General features: G+C 38.1%; 1 protein-coding gene across 10 annotated transcripts in view; it reads right to left on the bottom strand.

Annotated features, from left to right (window-relative positions):
- The window catches only part of LOC113394110 (uncharacterized), a 43,192-nt gene that overhangs the window by 25,033 nt on the left and 867 nt on the right, over window positions 1–17,292 (bottom strand). For 8 of the 10 annotated variants that reach the window (XR_010309803.1, XR_010309802.1, XM_064220114.1 and 5 more), the window contains exons 2-16: window positions 13,242–13,370; window positions 10,434–10,566; window positions 9,976–10,055; window positions 9,053–9,160; window positions 8,857–8,936; window positions 8,208–8,287; window positions 6,866–6,989; window positions 5,510–5,646; window positions 4,849–4,971; window positions 4,207–4,321; window positions 3,333–3,399; window positions 3,067–3,229; window positions 2,707–2,791; window positions 1,804–1,870; window positions 1,127–1,191 (exon numbers count right to left, since the gene is read on the bottom strand). Coding sequence is in view for 8 of the 10 variants with exons in the window: in XM_064220114.1 (XP_064076184.1) it covers window positions 1,127–1,191; window positions 1,804–1,870; window positions 2,707–2,791; window positions 3,067–3,229; window positions 3,333–3,399; window positions 4,207–4,321; window positions 4,849–4,971; window positions 5,510–5,646; window positions 6,866–6,989; window positions 8,208–8,287; window positions 8,857–8,936; window positions 9,053–9,160; window positions 9,976–10,055; window positions 10,434–10,566; window positions 13,242–13,370 (1,556 nt within the window). In the remaining 2 variants the exon portion in view is untranslated. The remainder of the gene's footprint in view (window positions 1–1,126; window positions 1,192–1,803; window positions 1,871–2,706; window positions 2,792–3,066; window positions 3,230–3,332; window positions 3,400–4,206; window positions 4,322–4,848; window positions 4,972–5,509; window positions 5,647–6,865; window positions 6,990–8,207; window positions 8,288–8,856; window positions 8,937–9,052; window positions 9,161–9,975; window positions 10,056–10,433; window positions 10,567–13,241; window positions 13,371–17,292) is intronic. The other 2 variants (XM_064220116.1, XM_064220115.1) reach the window with 2 other exon arrangements.

Raw genomic sequence — 17,292 nt, 5'->3', positions numbered from 1 at the left:
ATTCACGGGTGCCCAGAGGCCCCAGCATAGCTTAAGCCGGCTCTGAATATGATACGTCCTTCTAATCGATACACAAGGAATTAGACTAGAAAATGCTTTGACACTGTTCCTGAAGCTTACGTCAATTGTTTCGAATTCCGGCGTAGGAGAAGCCACTTGTCGCGAGGTCAAGGTCACAGCAAGAAGAAATAAACGAACTAATACGTCTCGAGTTACGTCATTTCGAGAGTCGCGTATACAATTTAAGATGTGTGATTAAAAAATATATATCTTTTATTAGATGTACCCTCATTTTGTTAACATTTTATACCAAGTACAACATATAAAAGGTAATTATAGTTAAAAGTCTATGTATTTCTTATAAAATTATACTTGATACTGTACCTACACCATAATTATAATTTACAAATAATCTCCAACAGAATCAGGGTTTCTGGAAGAGATCTCTTGTTAGAGATAAGTTATCCTTTGTACACGTCTTTTGTCTATGTTATTGTCTATATATTTGTTGGTACATAAATAAATAAATAAATAAAAGGGCATTGCCCAGAGATGATGGGGCCTTTCTTCTCCCGACGTCGCGCGGACAGCACCTCTACGCATTTGATTGGTATACGTGAGCGTTTCCGTTTCGCTATTTATTTTGTTACACTTTTGTAATACCATTAGCAGCCTTTAAATTTCCCACTGCTGGGCTAAGGCCTCCTCTCCCTTTGAGGAGAAGGTTCGGAGCATATTCCACCACGCTGCTCCAATGCGGGTAGGTCCACACATGTGGCAGAATTTCGTTGAAATTAGACAGACGCAAGTATCCTCACGATGTTTTCCTTCATCGAGCACGAGATGAATTACAAGCACAAATTAAGCACATGATAATCCACTGGTGCGCCTGGGTTTGAACCCGAAACCAACGGGCCGTCTCGGCTCTCTGTGGTTAGAACGCGTGCATCTTAACCTTTGTCGTGTGTAATATTATTATTATTATTCGTGAATTACTGAATGTCGTACTGATTTGTTGTAATAACAATAAAAATTAAGTGAGGCCGTGGCCTGTTGTTTTATTTGTGCGTGTGTGCGTGCGTGTGTGTGTGTGTGCTACTGATTGCTAAAATTCTAATACGCTTACTTGGCGCCCGTTCCGTCCCCTTGCTGCAACTCCCTGCTCGAACTGTCAGGCTTCGAGTCTATCGCCTGAAATAAATATTTAAAAATATATATACCAACTGATCAGAGCATCTATAGTCTATTAAGAAGGAACAAACCTTAGCTTTACGTACTTCACGCGATTCGCTAATAACTCAGCTACATCGTGCACTACTGAGAGTTTACGATTAATATATCTCTATTTATAATACAACACTGTTACACTTAACTACTTATATTCACTTTAATTTTGTTGTTGTTTGCCAAATAAACAACATTTGACGGCAAATCGACGCGACATCATTGGTCGAGAGCTCAATTAATCTATGATATTCGCTGTGGATTTGCGAACGGCGTTTGAACGCCGACGAAACTGTTATCGGAACTTTGGAAGTAAAATTAAAGCGGATATAAGTAGTTAAGTGTAACAGCGTTGTATTATAAATAGAGACATATTAATCGTAAACTCTCAGTAGTGTTTATAGCTGAGTTATTAGCGAATCGCACGAAATACCTAAATCTAAGGTTAACTTCCAATGGGATAACAAATAATTTTACTCCCAAAGTACAATTCTATTATCCAAACTAAGACTAAACTAAATAATTCCAGCTCCGGTAGTTCGTATAATTATAGTTCAGCGTTTATAATCGCAAGTTCACCTTGTCCAACACATCCTTGGATCCATTGAATTCGTTCACCGTTTGCATCATACCGAAGAATGATATTCTGAAACATAAAAATTATACACGTTAAAATCAACGGTCATACATGCTACGTAGACTCTTATGGAAGCTTAGCCCGCGTACTGGAGGGGACGATATCAAATCAAATCAATTTTACTCAACTAAACTTCATATAATCAGATTTACAGCGCTGTTTTTTACGATAATTAGTGTCCTTTGATGGATACAAGGGGGGGGGGGCTAAAAGTAAACTATGTGCTATCTAAAAACTATACATCCAAACTCAAAAGTAACTTTATATGTGATGTGAGTCTGAGTGTTCATTAATATTAGTTTGGGGGTTCTTCAAGGATCAATACTTGGACTTTTTCTATTCCTCGTATACATTAATGACTTGTTATCTTGTACACAACAATCACTATATAGCACAGTAATGTCTGATGAATCAAATCAAATCAATTTCATTCGAGTAAACTTCACAATGAAGCGTTTTTGAATCGATCGATATTCAAACACAACCACTGTTTCGGGTACAGCCTCCAGCGAGAAGAAACGGCAAGAAACTCGCATAGTTGCTCTTTTCAAGTAAACAGATTTACAATAATTAGTGTCCCGTGACGGAACCCGAGCCTGAATCCAGGCGTTTTTTTCTAAAAAGTATTCATTTAATGAATAATGAGATTTATTTATTAATTTAGTCTTAATAAACTATTCAAATTGATTACATTTCCCGGTATCTTTTTATATATGCGTATACCATTGCCCAAAAACGTTCTCCGTACCGTATGATGATTATTACTGACATCGTCAACTTTGCGACTTTGCTTGGAAAACTTAATACGGAATGTGATGGCCTTGGTACTTGTAAGTTAAGATTACCTCAGCAGTTGCTTTCGTTGTTGAGCGCACAGGGTCCTCGGAGTGAGACAGTCGCAGCGATGTTTGTAGCCCGACCAAGCGCTTACTGTCAAATACACATTACAGATTAGGACACAGTCTACCACAGAGTATAAAAAAACTACCATCGCCTTTGAAGTATCGCGAAATGGCGCTTTTCGTAATTGCCGCAGTGTTGCCACATTTATACTTAGTCTGTTCCATATTTATTGAATGGTAGGACACGTATGGGGGGTACCAGTACCGAGAATATAATGTGTGTGCATATAATAAAAAAAACACAAAAACATCAATGTGCTCGTCTCGTGGCGGCGTGGTTCCCGTGTACGGGTGCGTACGTACGGTCGTGCGGCGCGGTGCGCGCAGCCATGTGCGCGAGCCGCTCGCTGGTGGAGCGGCGCTGGTGCGGCGCCAGGCAGCGCGCCAGCCGCGCGCGCGCCGCCTCGCCCCACGCCGCGCGCGCCGCCCCGGGGCCGCCCGCGCCCTCCTCCGGGACCATCTCCACCTGGGGAGTGGGAGCGTTGGATGGGACGGATCTCGACTGATATGTTTCGGCATCGAGTGGACACTGAATAAAGGGAGACTCATGGCTACATCCCGTATAATACCTTAAAAGTAATAGACGAAGCGGTCTTAAAATTATCCAACAACTTGCACAATCTCTCCATCGCGTATCTGAAAACAAAAACGTTTCATCAAGACTTTAATTCTAAAAAAAAGCTTAAACGTAAACTGTTTCACTCCCGACACAAGGAGGGATGTTACAACGAGACGGAAACTCATTTCTGATTCGAGGAATAGTTTAATAAATGTCATACATTAGACGTTTCTTATCTTGACCATACAATTTGGAAGACAAACAAATACAACGTCTCCTATGGTCAAAGTTAAGTGGGGTCCCTCAGGGGTCAATATTTAGACCCTTTTCATTCCTCGTACGCATAAATGACACGTTCATTGTTGGCGACAGTGGTAACTTCGATAAACGACATTGCTTTAGAGTAAATAATGTTAAATAAAAAAATTGACAAATTATCGTTGTATACTTGAATTATTTATACGTATGGATAGAGTGTCGTATTAGTAAAGAACTTAAACAAACGAGGCAACTTTATTGTCTATGCGCGTGTTCGTGTCACGCTTGACGCTCGCCTACGTCATACTACTTTACAAGTGTGCGTACACATCCAACAAACGTTGTCCACTATTTGTAATGTAAAATGCGAAGTACTTAACATTAGAATAACAATAAATAAATAAATATCGGACAACATCACATTACTCTGATCGCAACGTGAGCAGCCAAAGCACTTGTGTTATGGAAGATCAGAAGTAACGACGGTACAAACACCCAGACCCGAGACGACATAGAAAACTAACGAACTTTTTCTACATCGACTCGTGGCTCACGAAAGCCGGTGTACACCCTACTCGACCACGGAGGTCGTCAAAAATCGAACTGAATATAAGGGGATTACTCACTGCTTATCAAACGGTCGTTCATAAACCCGACAGAGACAGATGCTGTTGACGATCTGGTCGGCCACTTCATTCTCACGCGCTAACCTTATTAGATGATTCTGAATAATCGAGGCACCTGGAAAAATAAATAAACTATATCATATTTCAAGTACCCGAGTATTCGTAAGGATAAAGCCGTATCTGCACTATCAACATTCTCACTTTATCGACAAAGGAGTTTAATTTTTTTTTCTATCAGTTGTTAGCTGATTTGTAAAATGGAGTTTATTGTAAATAACTTTTATTCAAAAGGAATAAAATAGATCAAAACAATTATTACTGTTTTTCTTGTCAGTTTTACTCGATACAATATACTTTCCGAACGGTTTTTAGTTTCAAAATTCCGAAAGTACTAGTAGTTAGAGGATATTTGAATTTAATTGAAGTGATAACTTCTCATGGGAGACTGAACCGCTTCGTTACGTAACGCGTTACGGCGCCAGTCTGTCTGGCTTCCCTTTCTCACACATATGGCATAGCAAGCTTCTCTCTCGCTCTAACTTTCGGATAATTTAAGTTAACTCCTCTGTCGGGCGTCCCGAGACACACACGTATTTTTTTTATGAAACTAAATTCTATTTAAAAATAATTAAATAATTTTACCGTCATCACAAACTTTGACACGCTGTAGCCTCTGGAGGTCCCAATCAGCTGGCCGACTATCCCTGCCCGGAGTGAGGCGAAGCGCTCGAACTATATTCGCACCGATGGAGACTGTGTTGCCACCTGAAAACATTTATTTTTTTTAATTTATTATAAGCACGGTTATTTCATTAAAAAAAGCAATTTATTTCGCTTACATATAGTACAATTTTCTTTAGCAACACTAGCATTTTTAACCGTCAAACGTAGCCTACGACCTTGGCTTCTGAATTACATAAAAAAAAAAAACCTATCGTTTCTCGAATTCACAAAGCGGCCGTAACAAAATCGAACGAGAAAATAGTCCATCTGATGGTAAGTGGTCAAGGCACTCCTTACACGTGCCACTAAATGTCTTCAGAATCAAAACATTCTTCATTCGAATAGGCTCACTGAAGCACTTTTGAATCACAGATACAGTGTTAAATGGGCTACAGGCTCACAGACATTATTTAAGGAGGAATCAATAGATCACAACTATATTTGGTGGTACGTGCTATAAATTCATAAGTTGCAATATAAGATATATCTAACCGGCTAAAATGATATATTTTTCTAATTTAACAACACTAACGATATATACAGAGGGGAGGTGACTCGACTGGTCACCACGCGGTCTCACCGTGCGCGAGGTCGGCGAGCAGCGCCGCCAGGAAGCGGTGCAACGCCGACGCGTTGTTGGCGAGCGACAGGCACAGGCGGCAGTGGCAGCCGAAGCGGGCGCGGTACGACCAGTCGGACTTCACCATATCCACGCTCCTGAGGGGGGGGGGGCGTTGTCACAAATCCGGTTATATAAGTCCAAATCGGTTCAACCGTTCCGAAGTTACATAAAGTACTGATTGAGACAAAACACAGCGACAATTTTCAACTAGGGTGCAGTCAAGTCCTTTACCGTTGAAGCTTCTCGAATGTGGACTTCACTACCTTTAGTTAAAGGGCGCTCGATCCCTCTTCAATGTTACTGAGAAATCGTTATTTTTCATCAGATGACGTAACTATATTGAATTTATAAAAAAAAAACTATATTTTTATCAAAACCAACCATATAATAAACAATCAATGTAATAAATTCAACGTAAAATGAAAATACAGTTTAATAAAACTATTTCTAGTGGTCAAATCACAGATACACTGTCTGTAATGGGGACTGTAGGTAAGGGCTAGGTTCTGTATACAGAGACCTTATTATTATTGTTTTATTGTGGTTTAATTTAAGACGTTATTTGCTAAACTAACTAAGTGGGGGGGGGGGGCAGTTTGTGGGACGCGCCAAAAAAAACAGCGGTATCCTCTCCGTGTCGTCGGCGGAAACCAAGGGACCGCTCGCATGCTACCGACCATCTCGACACATTTTGTTCCCGCACTAGGAATTCTGACAATGATATTCTAAGGATATGCTCTGAGTGCCCTGAGAACTCCATTCTAAAGTACAGGCGCACCGTGGATCACGACAGCATTCATAAATAGTTTAGCTTAATGATGCAATCTAACATAGTTTTAAGGATAAATTTTTACCAACAATAACATAACATTGTAAAAAATTTGAAATTGTTCGGTATAACTCATCTGTATGGACTTTTGTTGCCTGAAATGAAATGATTATTGCATGCATGCATGCATTAGCAGCCTGTAAATTTCCCACTGCTGGGCTAAAGGCCTCCTGTCCCTTTGAGGAGATGGTTCGGAGCATATTCCCACCACGCTGCTCCAATGCTGTTTAGTGGAATACACATGTGGCAGAATTTCGTTGAAATTAGACACATGCAGGTTTCCTCGCGATGTTTTCCTTCACCGCCGAGCACGAGATGAATTATAAACACGAATTAAGCACATGAAAATTCAGTCATGCCTGCCTGGGTTCGAACCCGAAATCATCGGTTAAGATGCACGCGTTCTAACCACTGGGCCGTCTCGGCTCTAATAACATGGTCGATTTTAAATGATCATTATTAATATTATTTCATGAAATACTTACATATTGGTCCCGATAAGAGTATACATGAGAGCACTTATTTCACACCAAGAATGATAAACGCCCAGCAACCACTCCTCGACGGGCTTGAATGGTATCTCCTTCGAGTTCATCGCTTGCTCAGCTTCTGGGGACAAGTTTTCTATTAGTAATCCGTCGCTTGTGATGTTCATACAAGACTACCACCCTCCCCCTCCCCCATTTTCAATACTGTCTCAGCGGGTGTTAACGTTATAGCATAAAGCTTCGTTTCAAATTTTAGCTTTCTAAGCTCAGCCAGTTCTTAAAGCGATTTGTGATTTATTTTAGTCGGGCCCTGTATCTTACTTCTCATATTAAAGCAAGAAATACGGGCCCCAAACTTCTATACGAATAGCCAAGATATGTTACTCAGTAGTTTTGACTGTGATTTGACAGTCAGGTCAAAAATATAGATAACTAGTTGTTGTCCGAGGCTTTGCTCGCGTTTTAGGGAGTCGGTTGTCATGTTTAAGGCAAAAAAAAAGTAGCCTATGTCCTTCATTGGAGTTCATACCAAATTTCATCAAATTCTGTTCATTGGTTTGACAGTGAAAGAGCGACAGACAGACAGACAGACAGACAGACAGACAGACAGAGTAAATTTCTCATTTATAATATTAGTACAGATAAATATATTAGCTGGAGTAACAAAACAAATAAATGAACTTATGCGAGTAACATATTCTGTGCATACACACTTTTATTCGACCGACATTGATTTTATTATTATTCAATTACTTCAATCTTCCAAGTTCCTTACTTGGCGGTAGGGCTACTGTCTGGGTAGGTATCACTCAAACAACAAATATTCTACCGGCGAACAGCATTGTTGTGTTCCGGTTTGAAGAGTGAGCCAGTGTAACTACAGGCACGAGGGACATAACATCTTAGTTCCCGAGATTGGTAAGGAATGATTATTATTTCTTACAGCGCTTTGGTCTGTGGGTGACAGTGACCATTTACCATCAGGTAGCCCAATAGACCGTCCAAGGTATATCATAATAACTGTACATAACATATTGTCGAAAACTTTGTATGTATTTAACTAACATGACTATATTTTTATATGTTGAAAAAGAGTAACTACTGACATTCTCGCCGGTTCCTCTCGGTAGAATCGACATTCCGAACCGGTGGTAGCTTTGCTTTAAATAGTTTGTTAAATGACGATTCAAAAGTGCTTGTAAAAGCCTACTCTAATAAAGTATATTATATTGATTTAGATTTTTTTTTATTATGGCCGATGAGCAAGATGAGGTATATCATTTGCCTGTTTTGAAGAAAAAAAAAAAAGTTATCAAAACATTTCGTGACAGCTACGTACCACAAACGAAATGCAACAGAGCTGCTTCGTCTTCCGGGGTCACCACTGGCTCCTCGCATTCATAAATGTCTCCGCTCAACCTAAAACAGATGCATTACATTACGACAATACTTCAATTCATGAGAAATAATTCGATTCGATTCTTACATCAAAAATATTCCGTAAGAAATTACTGTTTTAGAAGTGGGGGGGGGAGTCTCACGATACTTGCGTCCACCACTGATCTCGAAATCTACATATGTATATAAAAGCGAAATACCGCTCACTGTTCAATCAAGAAATCTATGTAGAACGAATTTTATGAAACTCCACCTACCCCCTCAAGGGGTAAAAAGGGGGTTGGAAGTTTGTATGAAAGTCCTATGTTTTTGAAGTAAGATTTTTGAAATTTAACATTAATGCTCTGTATAGGCGTTTTGGAGGTGTACCAATAATGTATCTTTAGAAATCAACCCCCTTTTGGGGTTAACAGGGGACGGTAGTTTGTATGAAGCCGGGGCGCTTAGTAGGTGTTTGGAAGTTTGTGTTTTATAAGTTTGGCGCGGGTAAAACCGCAGGTTCAGCTTATAAATCGAGCATTAAAAGGTCAATATTCCTTCTAAACATAGTCCAGTTGCTATTTTCCACGTGTAACATGCAAAGGACTCACATGTCAGGCGCCGAGTCCAGAGCTGCGTCATCTTCGAGAGGCATTTCGTCCCGAACACTGTCCTCTGCAGATGCGAGAAGCTGTAACATAACAAGAGTTCCACAGTCAGACCCACCGGTTGATAAACAAATGACCTTGAATCTAAATAATCATTGGTTTTCATTGTTGAGAAAAAGTTTAAAGTATCAAAACTAACCTGCAGTATATCCTCGTGCCGGATCAGAAAGTGTTCAGGGTCAGGCGCGGTCGGATCAGCACTGAGAAGCGGCAACAGGAACTGGCCCATCGCTGGGGGGTCCACCTGCTGAAGAATATCAAAACATTTTTAGAACACCTTGCCTGTCGACGCTGCGCTATTGTACCGAGCACACTACACAGTGGATTAAATAAACTTCTAATGAGTTGTAATACTTAATGTCAGCGGTTCAGTGGTTAGAACTCGTGCATCTTAACCGATGATTGCGGGTTCAAAGCCCAGGCAAGCATCACTGAATTTTCATGTGCTCAATAGGCTATTTGACTAGTTTTTAAAATCTATTTTATATTATTGAGTAAAGGTTAAGGAATCCAGTAAAAGTTGTTTGTTAATTTTAGTACATATTTGCTGAAAAATATGAAATTAAAAATTCAATATTTAAATAGCGCGCGAAAACGTTAATTTGACAATATGGCGCTGCAATGGGGTCGGTGACGTCACTTGCCTGTATTGTAATCTGTGGCACATATAATCCACATACAATAGCCAAACGATGTTAACGAGCGAGTGACGTCATCATAAGCCCGACCGATCGGGAGCGTTTTGTGTCACGTGACAAACGTTTAAAAAAATGCATTTTTATTTATGGATTTTTGAATGAAGTGTATGATTAGAAACAATGTTAACATTTAAATTGTTAATCTGAACTATAAAAGATAAATAAATAAATAAATAAATAAATAAATATTGGACAACATCACATTACTCTGATCCCAACGTAAGCAGCCAAAGCACGTCGACTCGTGGCTCATGAAAACCGGTGTACAGACTACTCGACCACGGAGGTCGTCAAAATAGATTAGTTACGTGTTTTTTTTTTAATTTATCCTACTCGTGATTTTTAATATTACTGTATTACTTACCGATCCTTTGTGCTGATAAGACGGACATTCAATGTCCAATCCGCCTATATCCTTGCCCGAAGAGGTATCAGTGCTGCCAGCTGTAAAAAATATAAACTTTTATTTAAATTGAATTGTTAGTTTGCTTCGGTCAGATCTTGCGAGCTGGAAGCTTCCTCTTATCCTACGGAGTTGAAATTTTCCATGTTTATTCGGTACCGATGATGATGGATTTCGACCTGACCTCAATCCTCAGTCTGGCAATAGCGCACACACAACGCACGAGAATTTGCACACACAATTTTGATTAAATAAAAAAAACTTGAGCATTTAAAATCTTGTCCTTTGAAAATTTTCATTTATCATCGCACTTCTCACTTCATAATTAATTTGTGGAAGGGGGAGGGGGGGGTCGTATAGCAGAGTGAATACAGTAACTTTCAGAAAACGGATAATACTTGTGATGTCGTTTAACTCACAGTTGTCGAGTTCGGTCCACTGGTCGTCGGAGTCGGAGTCGGCGCCCACGTCGGACGCGTCCGAGACCACCTCCACGCGCCGCACGCGCAGCGACGCCGCGCGCCGCGCCACCGCGCTGCGCCGCCGGCACATCTGCGCACCGCGGCCGCACTTAGCAGGCTGATCATACTTAAACGCTTATACTGTCACAAATAACGTCATGACACGTTCTCTGAACTCAAATAATTGAAGATTTCATTCATATGGAAAAAGTGATATGGTTCCCATTATAAGTAACCACATATTTTTTACTAGTCGTCGCTTGCGGCTTCGCTCGTTTTAGGTGTCCGTCATCTGATGTTTGTTATAAAAAGCCTATAAAAGTCCTTCCTTATGATTTAAACTTGCTCCACGTCAAATTTCATCAAAATCGATTTAGTGATTTTGCCGCTAAAGCGTTACAGAGTTTTTTTTATTTTATTTAATTTACGACATCGGCGGGCATTTTTTTACATTTTCCTTTTATAAATGTTGGCGTTATTTTATATTTTTACTGAACATCAGCAGATCTTCGCTGGATTTAGAGCTTGTCGTCTTCTTGGAAGACGTGGCCCACACTGACATTTTTTTTCATTTTAAAATAATATATAAATAATCCATAATAAATAATATTTGATAATATATAAAAAATAATATATATAATTTTTTTTTATCCTATTAATATTGCGTTACAGAGTTACTTTCACATATACAATATTAGTATAGACAATATCATGAGGGCCGAATTAAGAGGACCGGGACAACAGCCGGGACCTCCCCTTGGGGCCCTCACAATAGAGACGCCGACGCGTTTTAATTTAATATATGTTTAGATACCTGGATCTAATATACTAACGACTAATTACTGTTTTAAAAGTTACCGATACAAGTAAATAAACTACAGTTTACTGATTGAAATTAAAATATTCAAATCAATTCATAGTATAATTATTATTAGCGAACCGGTGGTGGCTTCACTAAAAACGGTTTGTTAAATGACGATTCAAAAATGCTTGTAAAATCCTACTTGAAAAACCGGTTCTCTACCGGTCTCGTCTCACCCTCGTTCCTCAAGGGCCTCCTCTACTTTATGGCCGACTGAATTAAATCCGACTCTGTGGTGGCTACCACTGCCCATAGACAATGATACTTAATAAATATTAATTGATTAACATATCAACCACCTTGGGATGTTATGTCCCTTCTGCTGGTGGTAACTCTGGCTCGGTCACTGTTCAAACCGGCCCTGACTTACCACCAGGTGAGCAATTTGCTAATCCACCTAACTATGACGTATATGTATATAATAGCAGGGCCGGATCTACCATATGGCTTTTTGGGCTTCAGCCCAGGGCCCCGTGGATTCAAGGGGGCCCCAGATAAGTCAAGTCAAAGTCAAAAATAGATGATAATGCGAAATAATCCATAAATTTACTAAATTAAACAGATCGTATGGTTTGCAGCGGTGCGAGTCCTGCAATTAATCAAACCAGATCAGTATCAGATTCAGATATGTCTTAGGTCGGCCCCTAAGTAGTGTTAGCCCAGGGCCCGCTAAACTTACGGTCCGGCCCTTTGTAATACATACATAGTTATAATAATCACAAGAGTCGACAGGAGAGAGCAGCAACGCAGACGGTATGACAGCGTAATACCGTCTGCCTTCACGACACACGAGCCGTTCCTAACCCCGAAGCTCCCGATGTTTGACATAAAAAATAAATAGCAAATCAATCAAATCAAATCAAAATATACTTTATTCGAGTAGGCTTTTACGAGCACTTTTGAATCGTCATTTAACAGACTATTTAAAGTGAAGCTACCACCGGTTCAGAATGTAGATTCCACCGAGAGGAACCGGCACGAAACTCAGTAGTTACTCTTTATCGACATCCAAAAATACAGTCATGTTAGTTGAATACAATTATATATGTATGTCACGTCTGCCTGGAAGTCAACGAGCGTTAACTCCACGCTTTTTTATCATCAATATAATCTCGTATCGAATAATATGCCTTATTCACCGATGTATTTTTTACAAATAACTTGAATCTATGAAACGGCAAAGTTAGAAATATCTGCGGAATTTTATTATAGAAGCGGATAAGCGTATCACACGGATGTTAACGAGAAACTCATACGTTTTCATAAAGGATTTAACTGAAGTGCCTTACTACTTCAGTAAATCAAATCAGATCAAGATACCACTCCAATGGAGGGGGCGCTAACAAACACTTATGAATCATTTTACGGGATCGTATTTTATGTTAACCATTTTTCTTCATACAGAAATATCCTGAAATTAAAATATCGGTGTTGACGTCCGATTTCGGAAGTCGCCCCGTCTTTGTTTAACTTTGAATCGTACGATATGTGGGAAAGAGACGAAACGAACGCGATTACGAAATCGGTTTAACATTAGCTTCGTCTCTTTCTCACAGAAGGGTCACTGTTGAGTTAAAGAGAGACAGGGCGAATATTTCGCGAGTTTCATGTTATCGTACGTTGAAACTAACTACACTAAACTATCGTACGGTGAAAACGGTTACTCGTCAACATCGAATCGATTACATCCGATATTCCGACGACATCCGATTTTAGATCGGTTTCGATAGATCGGACACATGCCTAGTCATTAGTGTTGTAATATCCCTTAGAACACAATTGCTCTTTAAAGATTAATTAATGTATTAGACAATCAAAAGTGAAACATACTCAATCATTATGAACTTCGAACTTATGCCCAACGTAGCATATTCATCATGAAAAATTGGGACAGTTAATCTTACTTCTTTCCCTTTAGCGATAGGACGCCTCCGTGACACGCGCTGCGGACGATGGGGCCGTCTCGACCTGCCCCCCCTGCCTCCCGACCATGATGATGACGAGGAACCACTACCAGAGGCGCGGTGACCAATCTGAAAATATAGTAAAGAATTGTCTTTACATTATAAAAGTTTAAAAAACCGACCTATAGTTTATCCAATAATTGTAGAAAAAAAGATAAACAAACCTTAGATTTACGTATTTCACGCGATTCGCTTATAACTCAGCAATATTGTGCACTACTGAGAATTTACGATTAACATATCTCTATTTATAATACAACACTGTTACAAGTAAATACTTATATCCACTTAAATTTCACATCAAAAATTCCGGTAACAGTTACGTCGACGTTCAAAACGATATATTTTTTCGCAAATCCATAGTGAATATCATAGATTAATCGAGCTCTCGACAAATTAAATCGCGTCATTTTGCCGTCAAATTGGTCTTATGGCTGGAATAGAGCATAGTATTATTACTCATTGTATGAAATACTCCCAATCGGTAGTCTCTTCCAATCACAGAAGAAAAGGCAAATAAACAAATATGACCTTGAATTGACGCTATACCATTGGTCGAAATTTTAATATAACCTGCGATATTAAGAGCCGAGATGGCCCTGTGGTTAGAACGCGCGCATCTTAACCGATGATTTCGGGTTCAAACCCAGGCAAGCACCACTGAATTTTCATGTGCTTAATTTGTGTTTATAATTCATCTCGTGCTCGGCGGTGAAGGAAAACATCGTGAGGAAACCTGCATGTGTCTAATTTCAACGAAATTCTGCCACATGTGTATTCCACCAACCCGCAATGGAGCAGCGTGGTGGAATATGCTCCATACCTTCTCCTCAACGGGAGAGGAGGCCTTAGCCCAGCAGTGGGAAATTTACAGGCTGATTATGTTATTATTATCTGTGATATTAAGTCATTCCTTAAAATGTTGATGTAAATCTCGGAGAAGTTTTCATCGAAAATTAAAACGGATATAAGTAGTTAAGTGTAACAGTGTTGTATTATAAATGAAGATATATTAGATTTTAAATTAACATGGTTATTTTTATTACTGACAGTATTTAAAACGGGATATTTACCATGTTTTTTATTTTTATTTGGTGGAGCTCGATATTTCGACATTATCTACGAATGTCTTGTTCGCGAGACCAAATAAAAATAAAAAACATGGTAAATATCCCGTTTTAAATGCTGTCAGTAAAGATATGTTAATCATAAACTCTCAGTAGTGCACAATATAGCCGAGTTAATAGCGAATAACCTGGACATGTAAACCTAAGTACATTAGCACAATCACCCTTCCAACTGAACCCCTTCCACAACTACACCAAGCATTGCTGTTTGACGATAGAAAATGTATGTGAATGTGTGTGCGGGCCAAAATCACTTGCACAAAACTGACCAGTATTTTCATTTAATTAACGTCAATAATTTTTTTATTTTTTATTTGTGAATTAACTATCAATGCAAGTGTTGCTGTGTAACGTTATTTATTTTACGTGTAATAAAAAGTTACCGTTTAGATAAAAATAGAAGGTAAAAATTTAAAGAATGTGAATTGTTTTTTATGTTGATTTGAAACTAGTAATGAAAAGGACTCCAAAAATAGAGAGCTCAGTCCGTATGTTTATATATTTTTTTGATGTATGTTCAGCCCTAACTCCGGAATATAGATGGATTAGCAAAATTTTTTTTTTTTGTTATAATTTTAAAAAGATTTATTCAGAAATTGTAAGGACCATTCAAATTTCATAAAGTTCTGAGTATGACTTATAAGCACAATGCTTAATGCTATTACAGTTGGTTAGTTTTTTTAAAAGACATTTTTTCTGTACAAGAAATAGACTAAAGACACAACTGATCAGAGCCTGTTTATCATCTGTGCTTTTATATTATCAATAAAAACAATATGCAAATTAAAAAAATATATATATATTTGAAATCTACAAATTCATATAATATGTTTAATTTTCAATAATGATTAAGGTCTAATATTGAGCACTGGAGAACACCAGATCTATACCAATTATTATATACTAACAGTATTTAAAACGGGATATTTACCATGTTTTTTATTTTTATTTGGTGGAGCTCGATATTTCGACATTATCTTCGAATGTCTTGTTCGCGAGTTATTATATATGCTGTAAATCTGCTGGTCTTTCACAGCCGAACAACTGAACCAAATATGATGTAGTTTGGTGTGAAGCAAGCTTGGCCTTGAATGGTCTACTTTTTAACCAATAAAAAGCGAGAAAAGCTAAGAGTGCCAACTACCTTTTGACTTATTTATTTAATAATTCGTTTTGTAATCTCTTCTATTTCTTCTAGAAAGTTCTTGAACAATCTCAATATGCAATATCATTTTAGAGACATCATAAAACGCTACACATTACCAATGTAGCCAAACAAGACAAATATTATATTTAAAGAGGGCACATTATTCGATACAAGATTGTATAGATTTAAAAAAAAATAGCGTGGAGTTAATGCTTGTTGACTTCCAGGCAGGAGACATAACATACATATATAATTGTATTTAACTAACATGACTGTATTTTTAGATGTTGAAAAAGAGTAACTACTGAGTTTCTCGCCGGTTCCTCTCGGTAGATTCTACATTCCGAACCGGTGGTAGCTTTACTTTAAATAGTTCTTTAAATGACGATTCAAAAGTGCTTGTAAAAGCCTTCTTGAATAAAGTATATTTTGATTTGATTTCTCATAAAGAACCTTACAGTTCACTTGCATAATGAGCAATACATCATACCAATAGCAATTTACATACGAAGTTGGTTACAATGGTAGAATCTGTGGCAGTACATGCCTACAATTACCCTAAAAAATAGGATATATAATCTCTTTTTTATGATATAGGTTGGCAGACGATCAAATAGACCACCTGATGATGAAAGTGCTCACCATCCCCCATAGACAATGGCACTGTAAGAAATATTAACCATTCCTTTCATCGCCGATATGCCACCAACCTTGGCAACTAAGATGTTATGTCCGCCTGTAGTTACACTAGCTCACTCACCCTTCAAACTGGAACAACCATACTGAGTACTGCTGTTTGGTGATGGAATATTTGATGAGTGGATAGTACCGACCCAGACGGGCTTGCACAAAGCCAAACCACCAAGTAAACATAAGTTTAAATTTTAGCAACAAATTTATAATGCAAGTGATTTAAATGGCAAAGACATATTTAAAAACACGACACCAAGTTCATATAAAACGTTTTCCAGTTCTTGACATTTATGTATTACAAATAATATCCAATAAGGAAACCGTTTATTTTTTAATTATTAATGGAAGAATTTACAGACTTTAGTAAATTAACTGGTGAATTTACAAATATAAGAGTATTTAGTGAAAGTTAATTCACTGAATATGACAACAGTAGTACGTTTAATTTATGACAAATTACTTTTTTTTTTGTCCCCTTTTGCTGTCGATACACCAGGCACTTGCGAGTAGTAGAGTAAAAAACTTCATTAAAAGTATAACACCTCGCCTTATTGCCTCCATTGGTGACAGGAATTGCTATTCAACGGGGGTACGCTGCTAGTATTCTTGCCAGCATTCCATGCGGTCAAGATATATACAGTAATTATATTTAGATAGCTTTTAGTGATAAGGCCGCCCTTGCCTTCAACTTTCTGTATTCAACCATTTTATGTGTACTGTTATTTTATATGATATTGAGTGCAATAAAGTTTTTATTATTATTATTATTATATTTAATTCATATTTGTATATATTTAAGGACTTAATGTTAGTGATATGTTTAATCGCTTTAAAATAGTTTCTTATAAAAATTATACTGTCAGCAATAATTTTAGGTGAAAATTGAATTAGAATTCGTTGCTTATTGTATATACAATATTTGACCGAGTTAGTTTACCGAGTTCAAGCTAAAATGTCATTTCAAAACTGCTTATAAGATTCTATTTCATTAAAGTTTATATTTGACATTGGATTTGTTAAAAGG

The sequence above is a fragment of the Vanessa tameamea genome, chromosome 31 (genome assembly GCF_037043105.1).
Source record: "Vanessa tameamea isolate UH-Manoa-2023 chromosome 31, ilVanTame1 primary haplotype, whole genome shotgun sequence".
NCBI classification, from domain to species: domain Eukaryota; kingdom Metazoa; phylum Arthropoda; class Insecta; order Lepidoptera; family Nymphalidae; genus Vanessa; species Vanessa tameamea.
Note: the sequence above shows the minus strand (reverse complement) of the source record. Positions and strands in the feature narration are given on the sequence as shown.